This window comes from Phalangium opilio, unplaced genomic scaffold (genome assembly GCF_054372755.1).
Source record: "Phalangium opilio isolate 3A_F unplaced genomic scaffold, DU_Popi_V2 ptg000217l_1, whole genome shotgun sequence".
Lineage (NCBI taxonomy): Eukaryota > Metazoa > Arthropoda > Arachnida > Opiliones > Phalangiidae > Phalangium > Phalangium opilio.
This window is the reverse complement of record NW_028324218.1, coordinates 976,577-1,001,404: the sequence shown is the minus strand read 5'-3', so window position 1 is coordinate 1,001,404 and position 24,828 is coordinate 976,577. Positions and strand designations below refer to the sequence as shown.

General features: G+C 36.4%; 2 protein-coding genes, 1 long non-coding RNA gene and 1 pseudogene across 4 annotated transcripts; 2 read left to right on the top strand and 2 right to left on the bottom strand.

Annotated features, from left to right (window-relative positions):
• Positions 1-5,393: 5,393 nt before the first annotated feature.
• LOC149615435 (G patch domain-containing protein 3-like) lies at positions 5,394-6,799 on the bottom strand. The gene is made up of 3 exons (XM_089857204.1): positions 6,677-6,799; positions 6,484-6,612; positions 5,394-6,413 (listed from the first exon to the last, which is right to left on the bottom strand). Exons 1-3 carry the CDS (start codon positions 6,761-6,763, stop codon positions 6,375-6,377), a joined length of 255 nt encoding a protein of 84 aa, XP_089713330.1. The 5' UTR covers positions 6,764-6,799; the 3' UTR covers positions 5,394-6,374.
• Positions 6,800-6,859: 60 nt separating this feature from the next.
• On the bottom strand, positions 6,860-7,746 carry LOC149615434 (G patch domain-containing protein 3 pseudogene; annotated as a pseudogene).
• A 1,332-nt stretch (positions 7,747-9,078) lies between these two features.
• LOC149615433 (uncharacterized) lies at positions 9,079-11,539 on the top strand. Of its 2 annotated transcripts, none has more exons than XR_016376027.1 (2): positions 9,079-9,218; positions 9,297-11,539. It is a non-coding gene; the product is annotated as an uncharacterized LOC149615433 (long non-coding RNA). The 2 variants fall into 2 exon arrangements; XR_016376026.1 differs by having other exon boundaries at positions 9,082-9,218; positions 9,324-11,539.
• A 5,614-nt stretch (positions 11,540-17,153) lies between these two features.
• LOC149615432 (lethal(2) giant larvae protein homolog 1-like) lies at positions 17,154-23,768 on the top strand. Its single transcript, XM_089857138.1, has 13 exons — positions 17,154-17,211; positions 17,311-17,991; positions 19,692-19,788; positions 19,854-20,033; positions 20,111-20,220; positions 20,765-20,911; positions 20,971-21,312; positions 21,383-21,525; positions 21,595-21,947; positions 22,693-22,778; positions 22,846-22,918; positions 22,983-23,234; positions 23,304-23,768. The coding sequence occupies exons 3-13, from the start codon at positions 19,702-19,704 to the stop codon at positions 23,376-23,378; spliced, it is 1,848 nt and encodes a 615-aa protein (XP_089713264.1). The 5' UTR covers positions 17,154-17,211; positions 17,311-17,991; positions 19,692-19,701; the 3' UTR covers positions 23,379-23,768.
• The last annotated feature ends 1,060 nt before the right edge of the window (positions 23,769-24,828 follow it).

Sequence of the window (24,828 nt, the reverse complement as noted above, 5' to 3'; positions counted from 1 at the left end):
TTACGAGAAACGTCTAGCCTCCCTAAGGTGGGATCGGCCACCAAAGGTTTTCGCAATTGCGCTTTTTCCTTACTATTATAATGGAAACGAATTGTATATATACCCCAAAATTTGAAGAAAGCGGGCAAGAGGGGTACCCTTCACTTTAAACGTCAATATTAGAAAAGTTTGAGAAGATAATAGGTATAACTTTATTTTAAACGATTTAACTATTATTAATGTTAATAATTGAAGATTAAAATAATTAAAAATAATTTTATTTATTTAAATATTAAAGATAATCTTGTTTCTCAACTCAAAATTAATACGGAAAGATTTAAAAAGCAGTCTATGTTTTTGTCTGTGTGTGTCCGTCCATTGTTACACTAGTGCGTCGCGTTAGCAGTTAGCCTTGTGTTGATGTGTTAAGAAATCATACAGAACCTTAATATTCCCTTTTTCCATAATATAAAGTGAATATGTGGAAGTATTTTTCGTAATTATGATGCATTTAGTACTTTTGTAGCTTTAAAGCTCTGTTTCATTTTGATATTCCAAAGATTTATTTTAATATTGGTATTTGAAATGGCTGTTTATATATTGCGTAAGCTATACTACATCTGTATATAGAATATTCCTTGGTTTAGTAATTTCATGATGAAAACTAAGACCTAGACTCAGGCGCGTATAACAAGTATTATCCGCAATAGGCTTAGTGAAACAAAGAGTAAATAATTGAGGCCTGAGGTGAAGTAAACTTTTGGCTTTGATTTTCGTGTCTGAAATGAACAGACATCAACGGTTCAGAGTGAGCCGAAAGTTAAATACACTCTTAAATAATAATAATAAGGTTAGTAAAAGGGCTAATGGTAAACGGCTAGTAACTACAGACTTATTATTCTCTTTATGGTGCGCATTGACTATTAGTGCGTCTAGCTACAATTTAGCTTTGGTGTTATTTAACGTTAACAATCATGTTGGCGAACTAAGAATATTGTTGAGGGTAGACGAGACGATAGTGTTTACACTGCAAACCAGTTGTGAATGTAGCTTTCAGAATAAAGGGTAAACAGCTGAAGCGTAGACTTCATTTCCTGTTCTTTTCCCCATTGACTGATTTCCATGTGTCCAAGATTTAACCTTATTGGATGTAAAATGTCGTCTGCTTTACTGTACATTCGCTATGTTTGGAATACTGCTTCAATATTTCGTAAATTTTTACTTCAAAAAAGTGAAATAATTCCATATCTAGGTAAATACGTTTGTAGTAGTAGACCTCTTGACACGGAGAGGTAATATTTTGGTTTTCCCAACTTGTTGTTGTTAAATTATGATTTTGCCCTTTAGCCTAATATTTTTACCAACTAACCGTAGACCTGTATTTAAGGCAATTTAATTAAACTTATGTTTTACTCTATAATCAAAAATTAATTAAAAAATAGCTAAAATGTATCCAATTTAATTAATTTCTGTTTTACAAATAAAATGCTTTTACTTTTTTTCTTTCCCGATTTCACCCATAGATTTAATTAAAAAATTACAAGATCGAAAAAAAAAATTGTATCTTTTTTTATAAAAGTAATAAAAATATAGATATTTTATCTACCTTATATTTTATCTACCTATTGTTTATACCATAAGTTCATAAGATATGTTCTATAAGTTTGTCACTGGTTACTGAGAGCTTGTCATGAAGTGACGTAGATGAAACGTCATAGATTCTCGTAAAGCGACTCCTGGTTATGCGCTGTCAAAGGCTTAGTACAGACTAAATGGGAAGATGGACTGCAAAACCGCGTGTAGTCAATTCTCGCGTCGTTCTCGAACCAGCTCTCATTAAGTCTCTAGCATTACGAAGTATAGGAAGTTATGTTTATACCAACAAACGCAAAATCTCATTCATTTCGGGTCTCGTAAATAGGCCTATATAATGTTTAAATTGGTTTAATTTTTTATTAGTTCAGGTTAAAAATAAGCGGACAACAGTATTCCGTTCTCAACAGATTAATTTATGTAGATAATTTAAACGTTCGGTATAAGGGATTTCGACTCCATTTTGGTCAAATATAACTTTAAAAGAATTCATTAGGAATGTTTTACCACCCTAGCCTAATTAATACACGGTTTTCTTAAGTCTGCAATACCCTGTTTCCCATCTTTATACTCTCTTTTCGATACTAATACCCAATGTTACAACTTTCAGAACTTAAGTCGATGACGAAAAAAAGGAGTTGGTCCCTTGGAGTTGTATCGATATCCTTTGGTATTTTTTATATACTATCGTATACACGTTTTACCTTCATAGTTCCCTGTTTCCCAATACTAGAAGCTTAGCTGCAATGATGCAACAACTTCATGCAAGCTCTATGTTACAACTTTCAGAACTTGAGTCGATGGCGAAAACAAGGAGTTCGTCCCTTGGAGTTGTATTGTTATCCTTTGGTATTTTTTATATACTATCGTATACACGGTTTACCTTCATAGTTCCCTGTTTCCCAATACTAGAAGCTTAGCTGCAATGATGCAACAACTTCATGCAAGCTCTATGTTACAACTTTCAGAACTTGAGTCGATGGCGAAAACAAGGAGTTCGTCCCTTGGAGTTGTATTGTTATCCTTTGGTATTTTTCTGATACTATCGTATTCCCCCGTTTATCATCATAGTTCCCTGTTTTCTCGGCCCCTCGAGCCTTCTGCTGCCTTAGTCCGAGCCCTGTCACCGACCACCTCCTGGCTGGGCTCGCCGCCGACGGTGTCCCGCCTCTGTCACCTGCTTAAGGGGCGTTGCCGGGCCCGCTGGCCGATCCCGTATGCCTTGACGGCGGTTCCGCAGGTACCATTTGGGCACAGGGATGAAGGCAGGAGGGGGGCGCTGTAGAGGCCCCCTACGCGCCGGAGCAGCGCCTAATCAAATGCATTCTGAGTTCCCTGTTTTCTAATACAATGATGCAACAACTCCATTTGGTAATCTATGCACGCTCTATGTTACAACTTTCAGAACTTGAGTCTCTGTCGGAAACAAGGAGTTGGTCCTTTGGAGTTGTATTATTATCTTGTGAAATTATTCTTTTCATGACAATCAAGCTACAGATATAGCAGCGTAAGTTCATAATATATGTTCCATACGTTTGCCACTGGTTACTGAGAGCTGGTCATGAAGCGACGTAGTTCATAGATTCTCGTATACGGGACTTACGAGGTTACCGCCCCCTTTTCGGAGAGTTGTTCTGCCAAGGCTACGGAGCGCGTTCGACGACAGCGAATGTCAGCGCCCACAGAAGTACCTCTCGTAAATCCCGTATAGCGAGCCTGGCTTAGTACAGACTTATGGAACATATCATATAAACTTATGATATTAAGTAATAAGCTCTCAAATATGGATACATAGAACAGATACTACTACTAGTTTCCTTTTTGCAGATGATAAAAATATTCATTGTAATGTGAGTATTGGGAAAGTTGAACAATTGTACATCAGTACCAAGTCCATCTGAAGTTTCACGATCAGGAGTGCAAACACCGACGGGAAACACCGTGCTTTCTTAACATAACAGAACAAGATGGCCCAAGGGCTGGGCCTTAATAGTAATTTTACACGGCTCACGTGACCCCCCCCCCGTATAGTTGATCTCCAATAAATCGTACAACTAAAAACATTTCTGAAACACAATCGTGTATCCCTTTAATTTCTAATAACGTCACATTTCAAATAATATTAATGAAACTAAATTGTGCACCCCACTAAAGTATAATTTTTAAAAACCATACGAATCAAATAATGTATTTAAACAAAATCCTGGATCCCCTAAACCAGAAATCACTATGACCGTAAAGCGTCCCCTCTATTTTACGAAACCTAACCTAACCATCCAGCATAATCTCTGATGTATCACGCGCACAAAGTGCAGTAGTGCACGAAAATTATCATCTTGTTTCCCTTCACTCAAAAAAGCCCGCGAGATTTAAACTACCTTTCTTTCCTCTCTCTCCGAGCGGGATGCCCCCTCTCCCTCTTCCCCCTCTCACTAATATACCAGGCAGGCAGTTCTCTCTCTACGCGGAGCTTCGTATCGCCACCGCGTACGCTAGCGATCTCTCTCTCTCATCGTAAGCGTACGTTTCGCGGACGCGACCGGTTTCCCTCTCTCTCTCATCGTAAGCGTTCGTTTCGCGGACGCGTCCGGGACAGGGACAGGGGTTTTGGTGCCGTTTCTTAAATTTTACCGTAATTAAAATTCCGTGTAAAATTAAAAAGGGCGAGCCGAATAGGTTGACATGACACACTCTTAATAAACAGAATAAATGACTTTAACAATGAAATTTTGCATACAGTATAAAAGTTGTAACATAAGCATGGTTTGATATGCTTACGGTTATAATTAGAGATGGCCGATACCAGGCTTAACCCGATACCGATCGATACCGGTACAAACATGAACCGATACCGATATGATCCAAAACCAACCGATCCGATACTATTTTAAAAAATAGGCCAAATTGCCCGTGGATTTTTAAAAAATAGCCCAAATTGCCCGGGGATTTTTAAAAAATAGCCCAAATTGCCTGGGGATTTTTGAAAAATAGCCAAAATGCTCGGGGATTATTAAAAAATAGCCCAAATTGCCCGGGGATTTTTAAAAAATAGCGCAAATTGCCCGGGGATTTTAATAAATAGCCCAAATTATTTCCCCCGGAGCTTATAGCCCTACTTTTCAAAAACCCCCGGAGCTTTTTTTTGCCCGGGGATTTTAAAAAATAGCCCAAATTGCCCGGGGATTTTAAAAATAGCCCAAATTGCCCGGGGATTTTAAAAATAGCCCAAATTACCCGGGGATTTTTAAAAAATAGCCCAAATTACCCGGGGATTTTTAAAAAATATCCCAAATTGCCCGGGGATTTTTAAAAAAATAGCCCAAATTGCCCGGGGATTAAAAAATAGGCCAAATTGCCCGGGGATTTTTAAAAAATAGCCCAAATTACCCGGGAATTTTTTAAAAAACAGCGCAAATTACCCGGGGATTTTTAAAAAATAGCCCAAATTACCCGGGGATTTTTAAAAAATATCCCAAATTGCCCGGGGATTTTTAAAAAAATAGCCCAAATTGCCCGGGGATTTTTAAAAAATAGCCTAAATTGCCCCGGGGATTTTTAAAAAAATAGCCCAAATTGCCCGGGGATTTTTAAAAAATATCCCAAATTGCCCGGGGATTTTTAAAAAAATAGCCCAAATTGCCCGGGGATTTTTAAAAAATAGCCTAAATTGCCCCGGGGATTTTTAAAAAATAGCCCAAATTGCCCCGGGGATTTTTAAAAAAATAGCCCAAATTGCCCGGGGATTTTAAAATATAGGCCTTAATTGCCCGGGGATTTTTAAAAAAATAGGCCTTAATTGCCGGGGGGGGGATTTTAAAAAATAGGCCTTAATTGCCCGGGGAGATTTTAAAAAATAGGCCTTAATCTGAACATTTGCCAACACGTCAGTATGTCGCGACTCAACCTGAACAGTCTGGTCAAACGCAGCAGCATTCCCGAGCTCAAGCCCTCAGCAATGTGGGCAGGTGGTCACGATTTGGATGTTCATAGGATGGATTCGTTGGGTTAAGAAAGTCTCTCTCAAACATGAATAAAGTGTCCTTAAAAATTTTTCCTTTTTGTTATTTTCACTAAATTTTTCTATTCCATATAAATTTTATTCAATTGTCATTACGTTCCTAATAAATATGATATTTTGAAATTAATTCCGAGTGTTTTTAGTTTATTTAATGATAGAATCTACTTGTAAACGTTTTAGCCAATAGACAGTTTAGTGCGTTTGTACTTCCCGCGAAGGCCAATCAAAAAATTCCTCTAATTAATTAACCTATGCTAATTACAGAAAGAGAGAATATGAATCGCAGCTTTTAACCTCGGCGCTTTATTACGTGGTAAATTAAATCAAATCATTTAGGAAACATTAATTAGTTATCAAATTAATTAATTTAGGGTGCTCAACTTGAAAGAAAAACGGCTGAAGAAAGAATGCGTCAAATATCTCCTCAAGCTCAAACGTTTCTTTCAAGGCAACTTCCAAACGTTTAAATATACCAAGTGTTGCCACAAGGTAAATTCATTTCTTACCCACGCTTGTCGTCTTCTTTGAATATTAAGAGCAACTATGCCAATTCCTACGTTAAAAAAAAATTATTTACCGCATGGTCTTTTGAAATCAAACCCTTTTTCTAATTAATATCTGGATTTAATTAATTTTACCAAAAATAATAAGCAAATCCCGCAATGTTGCATGATTAATTTTAGAACTATTTTTACGCGAGCAATTAAAGACTAAATTATACAAATTTTATATAGTAATTTTAAGGTTAAATTAGTTAGTTTAATAATTTTTTTTAAGGAAATATTTATATAAACTTTAAAGTTCCAACTTCTCCCCCTGAAAACTGTTAAATTAATTGCGTCAAAAGTAAATAAAAACAAGTGTAAATAAGATGAAACAACAATTATTCTCACCCAAAATGCCTTTTTATCCCAGGGTTTTTGGCCAACATCAATTATGGGTTGCGCTGGTCCAATAATGGTCTTTCCAAGTCCATCACCTTCATTCCAACTTTGTTCCTTCATAATGCGTCTACCGAAACCCTGCAAGAACGTCAAAAAGGGTAAGTACGCAATTCCTTACCAACACTCTTCTTGGTACACTCACTTTCGCGTATCGTTCGAAACCACCAATTTTGCCCGTATCGCGTTGAAAATCGTTAGTGCCACTTCTTAAACTAGTTTCTTGCCTCATGGCCTTTGGCGTCTTTGTCACCAGCGCCTTAAGAAGTTAGGAAATATTTCTTGGACTTGTGATTGGATCTTAATTTACCTTGTTCGTAATAAATACTCATATCGACGTCATCGGCAGTTTTTTCATCAAACAATACTGGGCATCCGTGTAGGAAAGCAAACCAGATCCACCTTTTTCCCATTTGAGTTCAATCTCTTCTTCAAAGAGACGCTCTTTGGCGCGCTCTTGACTGCGTGTTACGTCATTATGTAGGCTTTCGTGACGTTCCCATTCTTTGCAAGTATCATTGTCGTCGTCACTCTGCCATTTATAAACTTATGGAAGCCTCAAGTAGTTACCCCTGATTGGCTAATATCCTCTAGCGGCGGTTCATCCTCTATCGGTTGTTGTTTCCTGTCCACGAACTTATCAGTAATTAGATGCAGGCTTGGAAATAAGGTTTATTTCTGAACTAGTCCTCCGGACCAGTGACCCCTGATGTCTTAAATACGAAACTGGTCCCAATTTAATTTTCTACTGGTCCCAGGACTTGTGGTCGTTCTCTCTTCCAAAAAAATCTCCCTCGGCTTAGGGTTGTATACACAACTGGACTCCTGGAGTCGAAATTTATGTTAAAATGAAAATAATTAAAGAGGTCCCCATAGCAATTTTTAATAAACTAGTCATTGGGAGCAGTGACCCGCGCGTTTTGAATAAAAAAAGTGCTCCAAGCTATTAATAAACTGGTTTTTGAGATGTCCCCTCGATGTCCTGACGAACTCGTGTTTTCCATCTTGGGTACTTCCTGTCCCATTCTCGGCTGTCCACTTTGGTCCATAATCGAATGGTACACTACTGTACTTTTGTTTGGCCCTCGATCGAGGGAATTCCAAGCCCAGTTTCCCAATTACCGAAGAAGGTAATCGGCATTGACGTATTAGATCCATGAAGACTTTAGTCGGGGTACCAACGTTTCCATTGGGCATACCAATAGGCGGGTGCATTTCAATTATAGTTTTTTAAAATAGGCATTTCACAAATATTACTTTTAAGCCCCATGACTCGAGTGCAAAATACGGCTAATAAGGAACTCCCATACTTTGATGATCCAAATATATTTGATCCGCATATACAACATTTTAAACACCAGTATAAAAACCTTAGAGTTTCTAATACAATTAACGATTTATTCTACAGGGCCGGTAGGCCCTTGTAGATATGACATGACACCCTTCCGTAATGTTAAAGAAAAAGTCACACCTTTTAGGGTTAGCGTCCCATAGAAAAAGCATTAAAAAATTTTCGGTTTTTTAACGAAATGGTCATAGGTCATACGGGAAAAGTATAGCGAAGTTAGTTTTCGCAATACTTCTAAATTAACAAGCATTTATTAAATGGGAAACTTACGTGTTTCGATTTTTAATTAATGAATTCTAATTTTTGTAATTTAACTAATTAAGATAGTACGTCAAAAAATTACTTTTGGGCCAGAAGTCAGCCTAACCTTATAGCACGCTTAAACCTAATTCTACATTTCGTTCTCGTTGACAACTAGAAGGGCCTAGGTTTGTGGGTGCTAACAAGTTACGTTGACATATTTCAAATGTTGGCTTTCTTGCTGATTTTCCTAATTTCTTAGCAGTGGACGCTAACAAATTACTTTGGTATTTCAACCGAGCTTGAGCACCTTTATATGTATTTTCTAATTAACTGTAGCACCCTTAATAAGAAATACGTCGTTATCAGGTCGAATTTTCGTCTAGAAAAGTAATTCAGGTAAATAATTACAGTTAACAGAGGTTTTTATATCATTTAAAGTAAGTTTTTGAACGTTCTTTACGGCCAAGGCTTAAGTTGTATAGACTAATAGCACCCCATCTTATTTCCCCATAGAGCTTAATACAGTCGAAGGCAGAGGGCTGCCATTACCCTATTTTAGTTACTCTTTAAAGATTATTAAAAAGGCTGATTTCCAGCTCTCATTTGTTTTGGAATCCTGTGTATAGTCTGCTCAATTTTATGCTAGAAACATAGCCTAACCGGGTTAACACTAGGCTTTTTATGCTGTATTTACCGTGTGCGCTTCCAATAAATGGCATACCTATTCAAATTATTAACGTGTTGAAATAAAGATAATGCTTTTCACCCTGTGAAAAGATCGAAAACTTCAAAATACTACTCGTAAGATGACAAAAAGTTTAATATGTTTTCCCTACTGCAGAGTCGTGATGTTTACGTTAGCGCAGCTTAACTATTTGTTACCAACAGTGGATTTTGTTAATTCATAAATATAAGTAACAGTGGTGCTGATTAATCCAGGAGGTCAGTGTCGTTATGTAATTTAATTAGTCAAATAATTTCCATGTTTACATCAGCGCAGATTTTTCCAACGTAACCACGTCAGCAACGGAGGGTTACGTTGTTGGCTATCTCCACAGTTCACATTTATTTGTCTAAATTGCTATGAATTGTTTAGGTATTTAATTTAATTACTGTTATTGAAGCCAAAGTTGCTAAACTATAGAATCACATCATTCATTAACATATGTTATAGATGATCTTTATGTTACCGCAAATTTAGCACGTGGTATGATAAAAGTTTAACACATTGTGTTGGCAAGAATGAAAAACTCTTCTAAACTTTACAATTAAGGTGATTTGAAACTCATTTTATAAGCTAAATCAACACTGCCAAACCTCAATCCTTCATTAATTTCATCTTAATTATGTATAATTAACGTTAATTTAAACATGAAATATACATATTTGGATGAGAACTCGAGTAACTCTGAAATAAAATACTTAATTAAGATTAAAACTGCACAAGCTGTTAGTATAGCCCCATGTTTTCTATCTCATACTTAGTTAATTTAAATTATCTTTAAAGTACATTAATAGGCGCGAAATTTGAAAGTTTAAGGTAAAATAAGAGTCAAAACCCACTAAAAATTGCAATTAAGGTTAAGTATATATTGAAAGTCATTTATAACCTAAATGTACACTGCCGAAATACAATCTTACGTTAATTTTAAATCAATTAAATATAATTAACGTGAAATTAAACCAAAAATATTCATTTTTTGGATTAAAAGCTCAAATAACTTTTAAATAAACTGTTTAATTAAGATTAAAACTACCCAAGCCGTTGGTAAATCCCAATGTTTTCTATTTCACACTTCAGTTAATTTCAACTATGTTTAAAGTACATTAATTGGCGCGAAATTCAAAAGTTTAGGGTAAAATAATGACTGTGGCAAAAATGTTAAACTGCACAAAATATTCCAATTAGGGTAAAAAATTCCAATAAATTATACTTTTAAGCTTAATCCACTCTCCCGAACTGCGCTCAAATTAAGATTAAAACAACGCAAGTTTTTCGCACAGCCACAGATGTTTCCTATTTCGCTTTCGAATTAATTTAATTCATCATTAAAATACATCAAAAGCTCATACTTATTTTAGAGTAATTGCAATTAAAGTTAATATTTCATTGAAACTTGTATTATAAACTAAATCCACACTAGATAAACCGTTAAATTAAACTTAATTAAGTATAATTAATGTGAAATTAACCCAAAACACGAATGTTTTTGGTAAATTCATGGATACCTTATAATTAAACTAACAAATTATAATTAAAACTACACTTATCTTTCACTCAGCCTCCATTTTCCTGTTTAATTCTTACACTTAAAAAATTTAAAATCATTTTTCCCATATTGAAAAGAGAGCCATTGAAAAGGCGCGAAATTTAAAAGTGTTTTGGGGGGAGGGGGCGGGGGTACAGTTTGTGTGCCTTTTTAACAGGAGTATTGTTACAATTGTAACACTACAGACCTTGTATTTCTAATGGAACCGGCAATACCGCAACGCTGAGCCGAAAAACCAGGATGGTAATTGTTTGGACCTATCGGGTGAGGACATTGGAGCACCAAAAACATACCGCGGTGTCACTTGTTGAACGTTAAAGCGACCTTCATCACTTTAAATCCCATGACCTGCTCAATCTGGCAATCTTTGAAAACTCAACTTTGAGGTACTTCCGGTCCCTTTTGATATACAGGGTCTTCAGTGTAGGAGCTAAGTAGTAGAATTACAGTAGTTAGTCTCGTTTCCTAGCAAAATGCCAACCTGTTCTAACCAGGACAAATTGGACAGGATGTTTTTTTGGGTGAAGGTCGCAGTAACGTTCAACTAAAGGCAGTGCTTTATGCCGAACGGTTTCCACACCGACAACATCCGGTGCGAAGCACCTTTTCCGACATTGGCGAGCACCTTCGTGATTTCGGTAGTGCAAGATCATGAACGTAGAAGAGACTGTATAGTCTGTAATGAGGATATAGATTTTGACATCGTAGCACGTTTTGAAGCCAATTCATGCTAATAGTAGAGCGGTGGAACAAGAAGTTGCACTAAGCCATTCTACTGTTTGTGCCAGTTTACAAGGGCATCATTACTGGCATTATCATACCCCCTACATCAAGCCTTAACGGACGAGGATTTCCCAAGACGGCAATACCATTAGTCTTACCATGCGTCATGAGTTTACTGCTTGCAAATGTATTGCAAGACATGGACAGTCGTCTGGAAGATTGCCTAAACCACAATGGTAGAAACGTCGAATATTTACGTTGAGGTGTTTACCAAACAGTTAAGAGGTTGCAATTTGAGGCCCACGTTCTAAGACTAATCGTAGGACAGTGCTTTAAAATATTTTGTTGCATTCTCCAGTATTCTTTTTGTACCTTGTCACTCGTTGTCACTTGCATACAATAAAACATGAATTCTAAACATTTATTTACACCCTGTATAATTTAGTATGACATCACCCGTTGGCAGTATTGGGGGTTGTACATAAAGGAAGCTGTTGGTCTGATCTCGACACCACTGTATACGTATACAGTGTACGAAACAAATATTTTTCTTCCATATTTCAAATACCGTCGTTTTTAAGCTTCTTTCATAAATAAAGTGCAACATTATATGCTTATCGAAATCAATGTTATTGGATATAAGTTAAATGTAATTAACGATACTGAAGTACTTCTTTAAGCAATTAGAAATAGATCAACCCCAAATGTATGACGGTAAAGCAAACATAATTATTCAAAATTTAATTACATTAAGACTGAAGTAACAGATATTATAAAAAAACGTCTTGGTTTGGACCAAGGCCGAAAAAACAAACGATATGTGTGAGGTTTATCAATTGGCTGAAGTTTCAGATATTGCAATTTTTTTAGTTATTTTTATCCATTTAATCCTTAATCAATATTAAATTCAATCAACTGATTTTACTGTTAATCGATCTATTCCCTCTAAATTAATTGAAAAAATTACATATCTACGCTTTTTCAAGAACAATTACATTTTCCGAAAACATTTTATCATGAAATTAATTATTTTGAAGGGATTTCGTGTAAGCACTTGACGGACATAGTTTTAATTGTTGCTGGCTTGACAAATTTTCAAGTTTGCATCAAAAAAAAAAAAAAACTTAAAGTGTTAGCGACATAATTTTCGTCACCCACAAACTTATAATGCTAAAAAAATCCTTGAAAAATCTAGTTTATTATGATATGTTTACTTTTGTATTTGGTTTCGTAGAAATTAGTTAAATTGCAATCAAAGTTTAGTGTTTGGAAAAGGCCTAGTTAAAATTTTGTTTCGCTTGATGACGTAGTAAGGAGAAACTTTCACTCTTGATGTCGCTCACGTGACGCCTATAAGTGTCTCAGCGCCGCGTTAAGCCTATTTTATTCAGATTCGCGCGGCATTGGTATACTCGGGAGTCTCGGGCGCGCGCGCTTGGCTTTTCCGCGAGATGCCGTGAGTGACGTAGCAAGGAGAAACCCCGCCAAAAATCTTCTCCGCAAATTTGCTTTTGCCCCCCAAATTTCAAGTTTTCAAAGTGTTTTTTCTGTGTTTTCCTTCATATTTAAATATTAATCAAGCATATATTTGGAATCAGAAGAGTTTATACTCTCAAAAAAGTAAGGTTTTCTTTAGATTTGAGATAATTTTTAAATTACGTCGCTATTCCTTTAAATCGGTAAGTTGCTAAGAAGACTGATGTTAAAAAAAATATGATAATTTAAATTTATTTTGTTCAGACTAGTTAATAAACGAATGCCGTATACTTAAGACAAAGCAACATCGTTTATCCTGTGTGGTTTTTGTTAGTAAGTAGCTATCTGTAGCACTGGAAAAATATGATATCGGTATAAATATAACCAAAGGTATAGGTAAAGATTACATAAAAAGAAATACGTTTCAGTACCAATGGCTTTTGTATTCATTTCCATTCATTACCAGTTAAACGAAGAAGGTCACACTTAACTTAACCCCCCGCCCCAAGAAAGTATAAAGTACGAAGATGAAAATTGCAGTGCAACCTTTCTTTCACAGTCGCGACATTAGAAATGTAGCATTTCGATATACGAAATTAAATGTATGAATTCGTGCAACACCCTGGTTTGGCATCCACTATTAAATATTTACATCTTCCTTTCGAATTATGTCAAAGTTCGCTTGGCCTTCTTAGACACAGTATTTCAAATATTCAATATTAAATCCCTCAACACGTACTCCCTTCAAAATAATTAATTTCATGATAAAATGTTTTCGGAAAATGTAATTGTTCTTGAAAAAGCGTAGATATGTAATTTTTTCAATTAATTTAGAGGGAATAGATCGATTAACAGTAAAATCAGTTGATTGAATTTAATATTGATTAAGGATTAAATGGATAAAAATAACTAAAAAAATTGCAATATCTGAAACTTCAGCCAATTGATAAACCTCACACATATCGTTTGTTTTTTCGGCCTTGGTCCAAACCAAGACGTTTTTTTATAATATTAGAATGATATCAAAAATAAAAGGGAAGACCGTTTCTTCATTTTTTGTTTGCATGTACTCCCGAGTGTTGCGGGTTGAAGTTTTACAGGCGCCCATAGGAAATATATGGAGTGAATTTCCCCTGGATGTCGGCTACCATTCGATTATTACGTTCATTTGAAAGTAAGAATATTACCAGTATTTTATCGACAAATAATGTTATATAATATTAGAAAAATTAACCGTAATTAATTTTTAATTTGCATGATGTTTCTAAAAACCGTATTTTCGTGGATTTCTCGCGATTGTGGTTCGTGAGAATGACTTATATGCAGCCCTTAGCGGCTCAGCCCTGGTTCACAGTAATTGAATTGGGGTGATCAACTTCCATCACCAGCAAGTTTTCGCCATTGGTTTTCGCCTTCCAAAGGACCAAAGCAGGCTCTTCGGGAAGCAAAGGCTCAAATTGGTAAGGTTGAATATTGAATTCTTCCTGCCCATCATCCGAATTCGAATTTTCCTCACTCCATTGGCGAATTTCAAACGATCCTATTTACAAACAACCAATGAATCATAGTCCCCTTAGCGACGTCACTACGGGGAAAACAAGTTGGCCGGTATTCCGCGGTTGGTTTGAATTTCAAAATATCTAACGTACTTTTCTTAATTTTAAACGTTTTAATTCGATTTTTTTTGGCACACATAATTTTAGGCACATTTTTTACCTCTCCGAGTGACGTATGTCACGGAGAGGTTCTAATTTCGACGTGTCTGTGTGTCTGTCTGTCTGTGTGTCTGTCTGTGTGTCTGTCTGTCCGTTGTTACACCCACGTGACCGCGTTCGCAGTTTGCAAATCGGAGCAAACGTGTATTCAATTTCCAGACTGCATTTACAGTCCCGGAAATTGTATTCCACTTACAGGCTATTACTCCATTGCCTGTCTAACAACTCTGTTCATTTGTCCACCCCACATGGACACCAATCTGAACTTACTATTACCTCTCCGAGTGACGTATGTCACGGAGAGGTTCTAATTTCGACGTGTCTGTGTGTCTGTCTGTCTGTGTGTCTGTCTGTGTGTCTGTCTGTCCGTTGTTACACCCACGTGACCGCGTTCGCAGTTTGCAAATCGGAGCAAACGTGTATTCAATTTCCAGACTGCATTTACAGTCCCGGAAATTGTATTCCACTTACAGGCTATTACTCCATTGCCTGTCTAACAACTCTGTTCATTTGTCCACCCCACATGGACACCAATCTGAACTTACTAACTTCTAAACACCACCATCTTCTAGTCTTTCGCCCATTCCACATCGACACCAGTTTGTACTTACTGGCTTCTAAACACCACCACCTTCTCGTCTTTGTCCATTCCACATGGACACCAGTCTGTACACCTGGCTTCTAACACCACCATCTTCTGGTCTTTGTTTTTGTCCATCCCACATGGACACCAGTCTGTACACCTAGCTTCTAACACCACCATCTTCTGGTCTTTGTTTTTGTCCATCCCACATGGACACCAGTCTGTACACCTGGCTTCTAACACCACTATCTTCTGGTCTTTGTTTTTGTCCACCCCACATGGACACCAGTCTGTACACCTGGCTTCTAACACCACCATCTTCTGGTCTTTGTTTTTGTCCATCCCACATGGACACCAGTCTGTACACCTGGCTTCTAACACCACCATCTTCTGGTCTTTGTTTTTGTCCATCCCACATGGACACCAGTCTGTACACCTGGCTTCTAACACCACCATCTTGTGGTCTTTGCTTTTGTCCATCCCACATGGACACCAGTCTGTACACCTGGCTTCTAACACCACCATCTTCTGGTCTTTGCTTTTGTCCATCCCACATGGACACCAGTCTGTACACCTGGCTTCTAACACCACCATCTTCTGGTCTTTGTTTTTGTCCATCCCACATGGACACCAGTCTGTACACCTGGCTTCTAACACCACCATCTTCTGGTCTTGGTTTTTGTCCATCCCACATGGACACCAGTCTGTACACCTGGCTTCTAACACCACCATCATCCTTAAGGTTAAGACATACGCGGCGATCGGCTAGGGTTACGAGAAACGTCTAGCCTTCCATTGACGGGGTCTTCCGCCAAGGTTCACGCAATTGCGATGTTCTTATCCATAGCTGCGATTCGAAACCCTTATATACTACCTATTTTAGTAAGGCGAAGCAGCAGTCATATCCTTCAATTCAAACGTCAATATTAGTCAAGTCTCTCAAGGTTGTTTAATTTTTCTTTTTTAAAACGATGTAACGCACAATAAGGCGAACAACTAACGAAAAAAATATTTAATATTAATTATATTTATTTTAATATTTAAGATAATCTCTTTTCTCAATTCAAAATTAATACGGAAAGAGTTAAAAAGCAGTCTATTTTTTTGTCTGTGTGTGTCTGTCCGTTGTCACACTAGTGCGTCGCGTTAGCAGTTCGCTTTGTTTTGATGTGTTAAAAAATCCTACAAAACCTTAATATTCACTTTTTCCATAATATAAAGTGAATATGTGGAAATCGTTTTCGTAGTTACGATGCATTTAGTACTTTTGTAGCTTTAAAGCTCTGTTTCATTTTGATATTCCAAGGATGTTTTTTAATATTATTATTTGAAATGGCTGTTTATATATTACTTAAGCTATACTACATCTGTATATAGAATAATCCTTGGTTTAGTGATTTCATGAAGAAAATTAAGACTGAAACTCCGGCGGGTATATCAAGTATTATCCGCAATACGCTTAGTGAAGCAAATAGTATATAATTGAGGCCTGAGGTGAAGTAAACTTTGGGCTTTGATTTTCGTGTCTGAAATGAAGAGACATCAACGGTTCAGAGTGAGCCGAAAGTTAAATACACTCTTAAATAATCGGGTTAAGATTTTATAATAGAAGAAAAGATCATGGTGGCAATTAGAATAGTAAAAGGGCTAATGGTAAACGGGTAGTACCTACAGACATTATATTCTCTTTATGGTGCGCATTGACTATTAGTGCGTCTAGCTACAATATAACTTTGGTGTTATTTAACGTTAACATTCATGTTGGCAAACTAAGAATATTGTTGAGGTGAGACGAGACGATAGTGTTTACACTGCAAACCAGTTGTGAATGTAGCTATCAGAATATACGGTAAACAGCTGAAGCGTAGACTTCATTTCCTGTTCTTTCCCCATTGACTGTTTTCCATATGTCCAAGATTTATCCTTATTGGATGTAAAATGTCGTCTGCTTTACTGTATATTCGCTATGCTTGGAATACTGCTTCAATATTTCGTAAATTTTTACTTCAAAAAAGAGAAATAATTCCATATCTAGGTAAATAAGTTTGTAGTAGTAGACCTCTAGACTCGGAGAGGTAATATTTTGGTTTTCCCAACTTGTTTTTTACCTAAAACTGCCCTCATCATGTACTAGTCGGAAAACATTGAGAGTATCCCTTTAATATTTTATTTTGGCCTATTTTCACCTACTTTGATTAGATTAGAATAAAAATTAATTGACCTGACTTTTTTATGAAACGTTTCTCCGAAAATTTGGATTCCCTTAAAAAACTGGAAAAGGAGAATGTTTCTTATGTTGAAAGGAATTTAAAATTAGAAGAAGTAAGATCCTTAATATTTTATTTTGGCCTATTTTCCCCTACTTTGATTAGATTAGAATAAAAATTAATTCACCTCACTATTTTCGAAACGTTTAAATAGGAATTAAGCAACTGCTACAAGTATTTTTTTATAAGGCGCGAAACGAAGACCTACGCGCCATTCATTACGTCACGTGCAAAGGTCACGTGGGATAAAACGGGTGCCGCCCCGAGATACCTCTCTCACTGTCACTGAATAAAATAGTTCCCTTATTATTAGGTCATATTTGAATGATAAATCAGTAAAAATAGATTTAAAATTTATTATAAAAATCGAAACTTATCTCGTTTGTACGCAAAACTATGATGTAAATTAAATATCACGTGTAATTAGTTTTTTATAATAAATTATCTCGACCAATAGGAATAGAGTACCTCGCCTCCGTCGGCTTTCGCGCGCTGGGCAAGCTTTGCTTTTGTCTACAGACTTCAAGTTAAAGACATTTTTGGGGTGGCTTCGTCCGTAGCGGCTGTCAGTTCGTGGTGTAGTAGTTTATTTTTAGACGCCGGTGTTCAAGTGCGGCTGTCATTTGCGGCAAAACGACAGATATTCGTATAGGTTTTACCTGGTGTTGCGTTCTCTACCTTTTCGGCGCTAGTTACACCTGTCAGTTCAGACTAAACCAGTAAGCCTTGTGTAGCTTTATAGTGCATCGTACGGTTTTACCTGAAATAAACCTGCGCAACTTTACTTAGCATCATTGTGCGGTAAAATAAACCCCCAAACTACGGTTCATTATCCGTGAGTAAACCGTTTTTGTGTTTTTAAAAGGGTGTGCTTTGTCTCTAGACGCGTTTTTAGGGTTTCTTTTGTACGGCTTTTTGGCAAGATTGATTCATAGGTACGTGAGAACAATGTCAAAAATTAGGTTTAGCTCTTAGCCCTAGACATTGTCTTGTCTCTTATCCCCTCGTGTTATGACCCCCCCCCCCTTTGTCAAAGACCTTGGATATAATATTGTAGGCCTGCAATAGGTAAAAATATAAAGTAGGAGGAGCTAATTGAAAAATATAACAAATTGTCACGAGTCAAGTTCAAAGTCTGGAGAAATGACGCTCGCGCTCAAATTCGTAAGATCTTGGAAAGAATGCGCGTGAGGAAATTTGTTTTCTTGCAATAAGATATTGTGAAAAAATTCTACATCCATGGCTTAACAATAAAAAACCAGGCTCACGTCACGTGCAAAATCGCGCGCAACTGTGATGACGATTTCTTATTTTTTAACAAGTTATATAATCACCTATTTTTTTTACGGTTTCCCAAAAACTTGGTGGGTACATGTACGCGTAAGGTGAACATCCGTTTCGACCAAACAACCCACTATTTAGGCCTAGCGAACTCTCATCAATTTTATAAGTTGCGTGTGTTGTTTTTTTATGCCAAGACTCGCCGAAGATATACTTCGTAATTAAGGAATTCCATTGGGGTATGAATTGGGAATATTTTTATTTTAGAATTTTTAAGTTAGGCTTAGAGAAATTGTCGATTTTTTTTTATGTTTTTAAATATTTGGCTTCATGAAAAGGTTTCTCAATGCTCCTAGGAGCGTATCATATACGCTTGGTTTTATCTGCAAGCGTGTGACACTGCCATTTGATTTACTTAATATTCTAAAGATTAAAAAAAAACCGGGGGAAATACTTAACTGTGTTGGGGCTAACGAAGGGTTTAAAAATTGTAACCGAGGGGCTACTCACTTCGGAATTGATAGTTTACACACATGGAGGATTCATACCATTTACACCAGGAGGCAGGGCTACCTTAAGGACAAAAGCAGACGGGTTTCTGTCCTCCAGGTAGCTTGGCCTTCTGGTGATTGGTGTAAATGAATCCTCCATGTGTGTAAACAAGTTATTAGTAGATGCAAATTATGAATTCATAGTGACAGACTAAAGTGTTTTGCTTTTGTTACTTCCATTCAGATTGGACAAAATGCGTGATATCATTCTTACAAAATATTTTTAAATGATTATACCCCCAAGAACATTTGAGAAGGGTTCTTTCGGGAACTGATGTAGTGTTTCTCAGTAGAACTATTGATACCCTTTAAAAGGGGAGGTTGGGCTACTTGGTGGACAAAGTGTAGTACCAAGTAGCCTAGCCTCCTGGTGTAATGGTATCAATCCTCCTAGTCTGAAAACGATGTTACAGTTATCATAACAGCCAAAAACTAGACGCTGAAATAGGCTAATGGCACATCATGTTATTGCTTCATACAGTCAAACTTGGAGCACTTTCCATGTTCTATAATTTAAGTAGACCTAATTTTACTTGAGTCATTCACTCTGTCAAATGAGTTCAGACCCACGACCTTTTCAAAAACCTTTTCATTAGCTTATTAAACCAATGTATCGCTTCTGATTGGAGTGTATAGCCCCTCTTTTTTCTAAAGGAAATCTTGTACCTTTGAAAAATTTTGGGTTTTCTGGTTGGGTTTGTAGATGCTGCAAAATGCTTAGATTTATAAAAGGGAAAGGACATCAGCCTAGCGCTGAAAGGTTGTTGAAGTTACAAAAGGAGTTGTCTCAATTTTCAAAGGTATTGTGGTATTTTGAGGGGATTAAGTGATATGAAACTTTTTACTGAGAAATTTCAACAAACAGACCATAGCACACGGCTTCCCACATCGCCCAAGTGCATTAGCATGGGACCCGAAATTAAAATTAACGGCTATTGGTACCCGTAATGGGCAAATTAGGGTTTATGGGAAACCAGGTGTGGAATTTAGTAATCAACACGAAAATGAAGCTGCCGTTACTCGTATTCAGTTCTTGGAAAATCAAGTCCGTAGTCTATGTTTTAGTCTTTTAGCAATTCGGAGACTAGTTTTGTTATTAAATTATTTTTAATTGGACTTTAGGGAAGGTTAATTACCCTTCTTGATGATAGTACTTTACATTTGTGGCAAATTGATGTTAAAAATGATAAATCCGTCTTAATTGAAGTTAAAGAGTTAGAATTAGAGAAGCGGTAAGTTAAATTTTGTGGCTAGAAGACAGTAGTTGAAGTTTAAACATTACCTTTTACAGTAAGTGATATCTAGTTTATTAGGGAGAAGGTATCAGATGCCTAAGTATTCGCGCGCCATAGTCCCAGTCCCCCTTTCAAAATACAAAACGGGGGGGGGACGTAAAAGGAGGACGGACTATTTCGCCTCTCCTCAGTCGGAAAATACGTAATTTTCGTCATTCGCGTCGCGCTGACGTGCACGAGTTTTCAAGAACCAATGAGATGCTGGTTGTAATTTAGAGGCGGCGGGGATTAACTCCGGACCTACGTTTGTAATCCTGGAGTTAAAGCTGGAAATGTGCCGAATTTATACCTTCTCCCTAGTAAACTAGATATCACTTCTTGCCTTGAATCTATTTTTTTTTTAATCATTATTCTCTAAATTTTCACAAGAACGTAATGTTAGTACAGAAAATGATTATTGTGAACGCAATATTTAAACTTCAAATTATTAGCTTCAGCTAAAATATTTTTAAGTATTTGGGCACTAATTAAAATATTTTAGGCTACAAAAAGTATCCGCGACTTGCGTACGGTCCAATAATGAGCAGCTATGGTTGGGAACCGAATCGGGCAACATTTACACTCTCGATGTATTGAAATTGAAGGTTCTTGAGGAAAAACTTATTTGCCAGGATGTAGTTATGCACAGGTATCTTATCCTTATCGTCCAGGACTCTTCAATAAGACTTAAACAAACGAACTTTCTAGCGTTCCCGACGACTTTAAAGTCAACCCTGGCGCGGTTGAAGCCATTTCGCAACACCCAGCCGATTCGGATAAGATTTTAATTGGTTATAATCGCGGTTTAATCGTCTTGTGGGATTGTACTAAAATGGCTGTTGAAAGTACTTTTGTGGGCAACCAACAGCAGTTGGAGTCCATTTCGTGGAGCAGGAATGGAAAGTCTTTTATTAGTGCCCATAATGATGGCAGCTATATTACGTGGGATGTTTCCGATCCATCCAAACCAAAGGAAAAGCCTCAATGGCCTCATGGTCCATTTCCTTGCAAATCCATCACGAAATTGGTGTTGAATGCTGGGGAAGACGGGTACAGTTGTTAATTATTGATCTATAAGTATTTCGGGTTGGGTTTTAAAGGTTATTTTAAATGAAATTAGGGATGATTTCATCGTATTTACGGGTGGTATGCCTCGCGCCAGTTATGGCGACCGACATACTTTGTCCATAATCGGTGGTGAAAAACACCAAGTTCTCGATTTTACTTCCAAAGTTGTTGACTTTTTTACGATAGATGATGATGGTAATATCAAAATAATCTCTTATTTAGCCGCCTATTAGTTAAAACTAATGACTTAAGTTAATTTTGCAGAATTAGGTAGCCCCAAAGCTTTAATAGCTTTAGCCGAAGAGGAGATAGTTGTAATTGATCTATTATCGGAAGGGTTTCCCCAATTCCGTCTCTCTTACCTATCCAGTCTTCATTCTTCCGCTATTACCTGTTGGCAACATTGTGGCGATGTACCCGAAGAGTTATGGAATAAAATTGTCGAAGCCAGAAAGAAACAGACTGCTGATGAACAGCGGGTAACTTTCCTACAAGCTCTTTCAGACGATAAAAATTCCCGTTTGGAGACGGAATTAGAATTACAAAATAATCCAAGTTCTTCGAATTCATCCGAGATGGACTCTATGGAGGATATCCTAGACAGTCTTATAGTTTGGGTAAGTCTTGGCTTTTTGTTAATGCAAGGAAGTTGAAGGAAGGAAGATTAGAATGGCCCTTTAATAATAAGACCTGTATAAAATAATCTACCAGTTTTTGTGTGATTAATATGATCTCTTCCAAACTTAATAAATCATATACCAAATGAAAGCTCACGCCTTCCTCTATTCATTGCACACAGTGTGCGCAAACAATAATTAACATTAAAAAAACTAATTATATATATAGCAGTGCCAAAGGCTTTGCCGGGACTCGCTGTGATGATACACGCAGCGGCGCCGCACTTAACCAAACCAAACCTACCCTAAAATAACGTGTAAATTATGTAAAAATAAAATAATTTATGCGCAATGAATTTTGTTAAAATTACCTTAAATCATAGATTTTAGCTTTGGTTTGGTTTTATTAGGTTAGGTGCGTTTTGTATTTTTAAAAATGCGATTCTTTGATCACTGAAACTTCGAATGTTTGAAGCTATATTTATATTCATTTTTTGGTAACGGGCGTGCGTGTATCATCACAGCGAGTCCCGGCAAAGTCTTTGGCACTGTTAAATATATAATTAGTTTTTTAATGTTAATTATTGTTTGCGCTCACTATAATGGTGTGCAATGAATAGAGGAAGGCGTGAGCTTTCATTTGGTATATGATTTATTAAGTTTGGAAGAGCAGGGGCTATTCTTAAATTTTGCCAAACTGATCACATATTGATTAGAAAATATTTAAAATTAAATCCCTTATTAGATCAAATCATTCCAAGTTCAAGCGCCTCACAGCACCGCTTTTGAACTGTCCGATGGAGTAGCACTGGCACAGGTGCTGGCTCAAATGTAAATACACGTTAGTGCTTGCTTAAAAATATTCAACTTTTCATATAATCCTCTTAATAAACTACAGTGAGCCAAAATATTTCAATTCCAATTGGCTTGTTCGCATCAAAAAGGCCTCTTTTTTTAATAGCAAAATCAAGGTTTGTTTTAAATACTCTTTATAATAGTAACTGAGAAATAATAATTTTAAACCGTTTTATTTAGCGAGGAAACCTAATCGAAATTCTCAGCCGCATCCATCGCTATAACATGGAGTCATTGGGAAATGAAATGTTGAGTCTGCTCGAGCCAAATGTCAATGAAATTGTTAAGAAACAAGATCCCACGGAGTTTACCTGTTTGTTGCTGCTCGTATTAGGATGTGCAATAAATTGCTCTAACAAAGAAATTTACTTGGAAGCCATTTATGCTTTGGAGGTAAATGCCCGAGAAGTTGTTATGAACGCCATCAAACAGGTATCGGATCTTTATTTTCTTCCCGAAAAATAACCGTGATTAAATAATAAAATAATTTAAATCCTTTAGCTTCACAGGACGGACCTCACGGAGGTGAACGAAATGATCTTCAACTTGATCATGAAGCAAGGAAAGTTGTCATGAACTTCACCTACTTTGATAATGCCAACTTCCTCCCTCCCCCAACCAATAATGATAAAGTTTAATTAAAAAATAAATTAACTAAGGGCGCATTTAATCTAACCGAATTTAAAAAGAAAGAAATTAACCGAATTTAATAAATTTTAAGCTTTGATGACGTATTTATCATTTTTTAATTCCATAATATAATTAGTTTTAAATTGGAAATAATTTAAAACTAATTAAAATTAAGGTAAGTATTTAATTTAATTTAATTGATGAATAAAACAACAAAGCTTAAAATAAACATGAACCCGAATTGCATTTTTGAAAGCGAGGAATAAATAATAAATATGTTTAATACGTGCGAAAGATAAAGAAACAATTTACAGACACTCAGACCAAAAATAACAATAATAAATAACAATTAGAACATTTTTCAACAACAACAACACGGCATTGTTGTTAAAATAACAGAACTAAACGAGCAACACACATACTGAAATAAATAAACCGAAATTATTGTGTTGGTGGTGAATTGAAAAACAGGTAAACAAACAAACAAACATAATAATAATATTAATATATAAACAACAAAAAATAATTAAAAATAAGGAATAAAAACGTTGATTACAAAATAAAAAAACTGTCGTGCCTGTTGTGTAATTGGAGGCTGAAAAATATTTTTTTAATGCTACTGACAATTTCTATGTCCCATTTTTGTGAGAAAGATAAACAAAAAATTTCCCCCCAAAAACAAACTAAAAAATAAAAACCATTCTTTTGTCGAAAAACAAAATATACCCCAAATTAATGTCTAACCCCTCAATCGGCCAAACTTATATTAATGATATTCATGAGATAATGACTTGGTTTATTCATTTTAGTTTGCAGGTACTCCCGAGTATTGCGGGTTAAAGTTTTACAGGCGCCCATAGGAAATACATGGAGCGAATTTCCCCTGGATGTCGGCTACCATTCGATTATTATGTTCATTTGAAAGTAAGAAAATAACAGTCAAATAATGTTATATAATATTTCAATAATTGACCATTTTTAATTAGTATGAGGTTTCTAAAAACCGTATTTTCGTGGATTTCTTGCCATTGTGGTTCGTGAAAATGACTTATATACAGCCCTTAGCGGCTCAGCCCTGGGCCCCAGTCTTGGAAATAGCACAGGTCCACAGGTCAAAAACCAGTTTATTAATTGCTCGGACCAGTTTTTTTATTCAAAATCCGGGGGTTACTGGTCCTTGGGACCAGTTTATTAATTGAGAATTTTTATGAAAATTCAGGAGGGACCAGTTTAAAAATTCTAGACATTATAAATTTCTACTCCATGGATATAGTCTCCTAGCCTTGACATTTTCTAATTCTTTCCTGCCCACTCGATCACGCTTTGGCTTCACACGCTTTGCTATAGATTATAGAAGCCCCTCCACACAATGTTTTTCCTATGTAAAAGCGCGTGT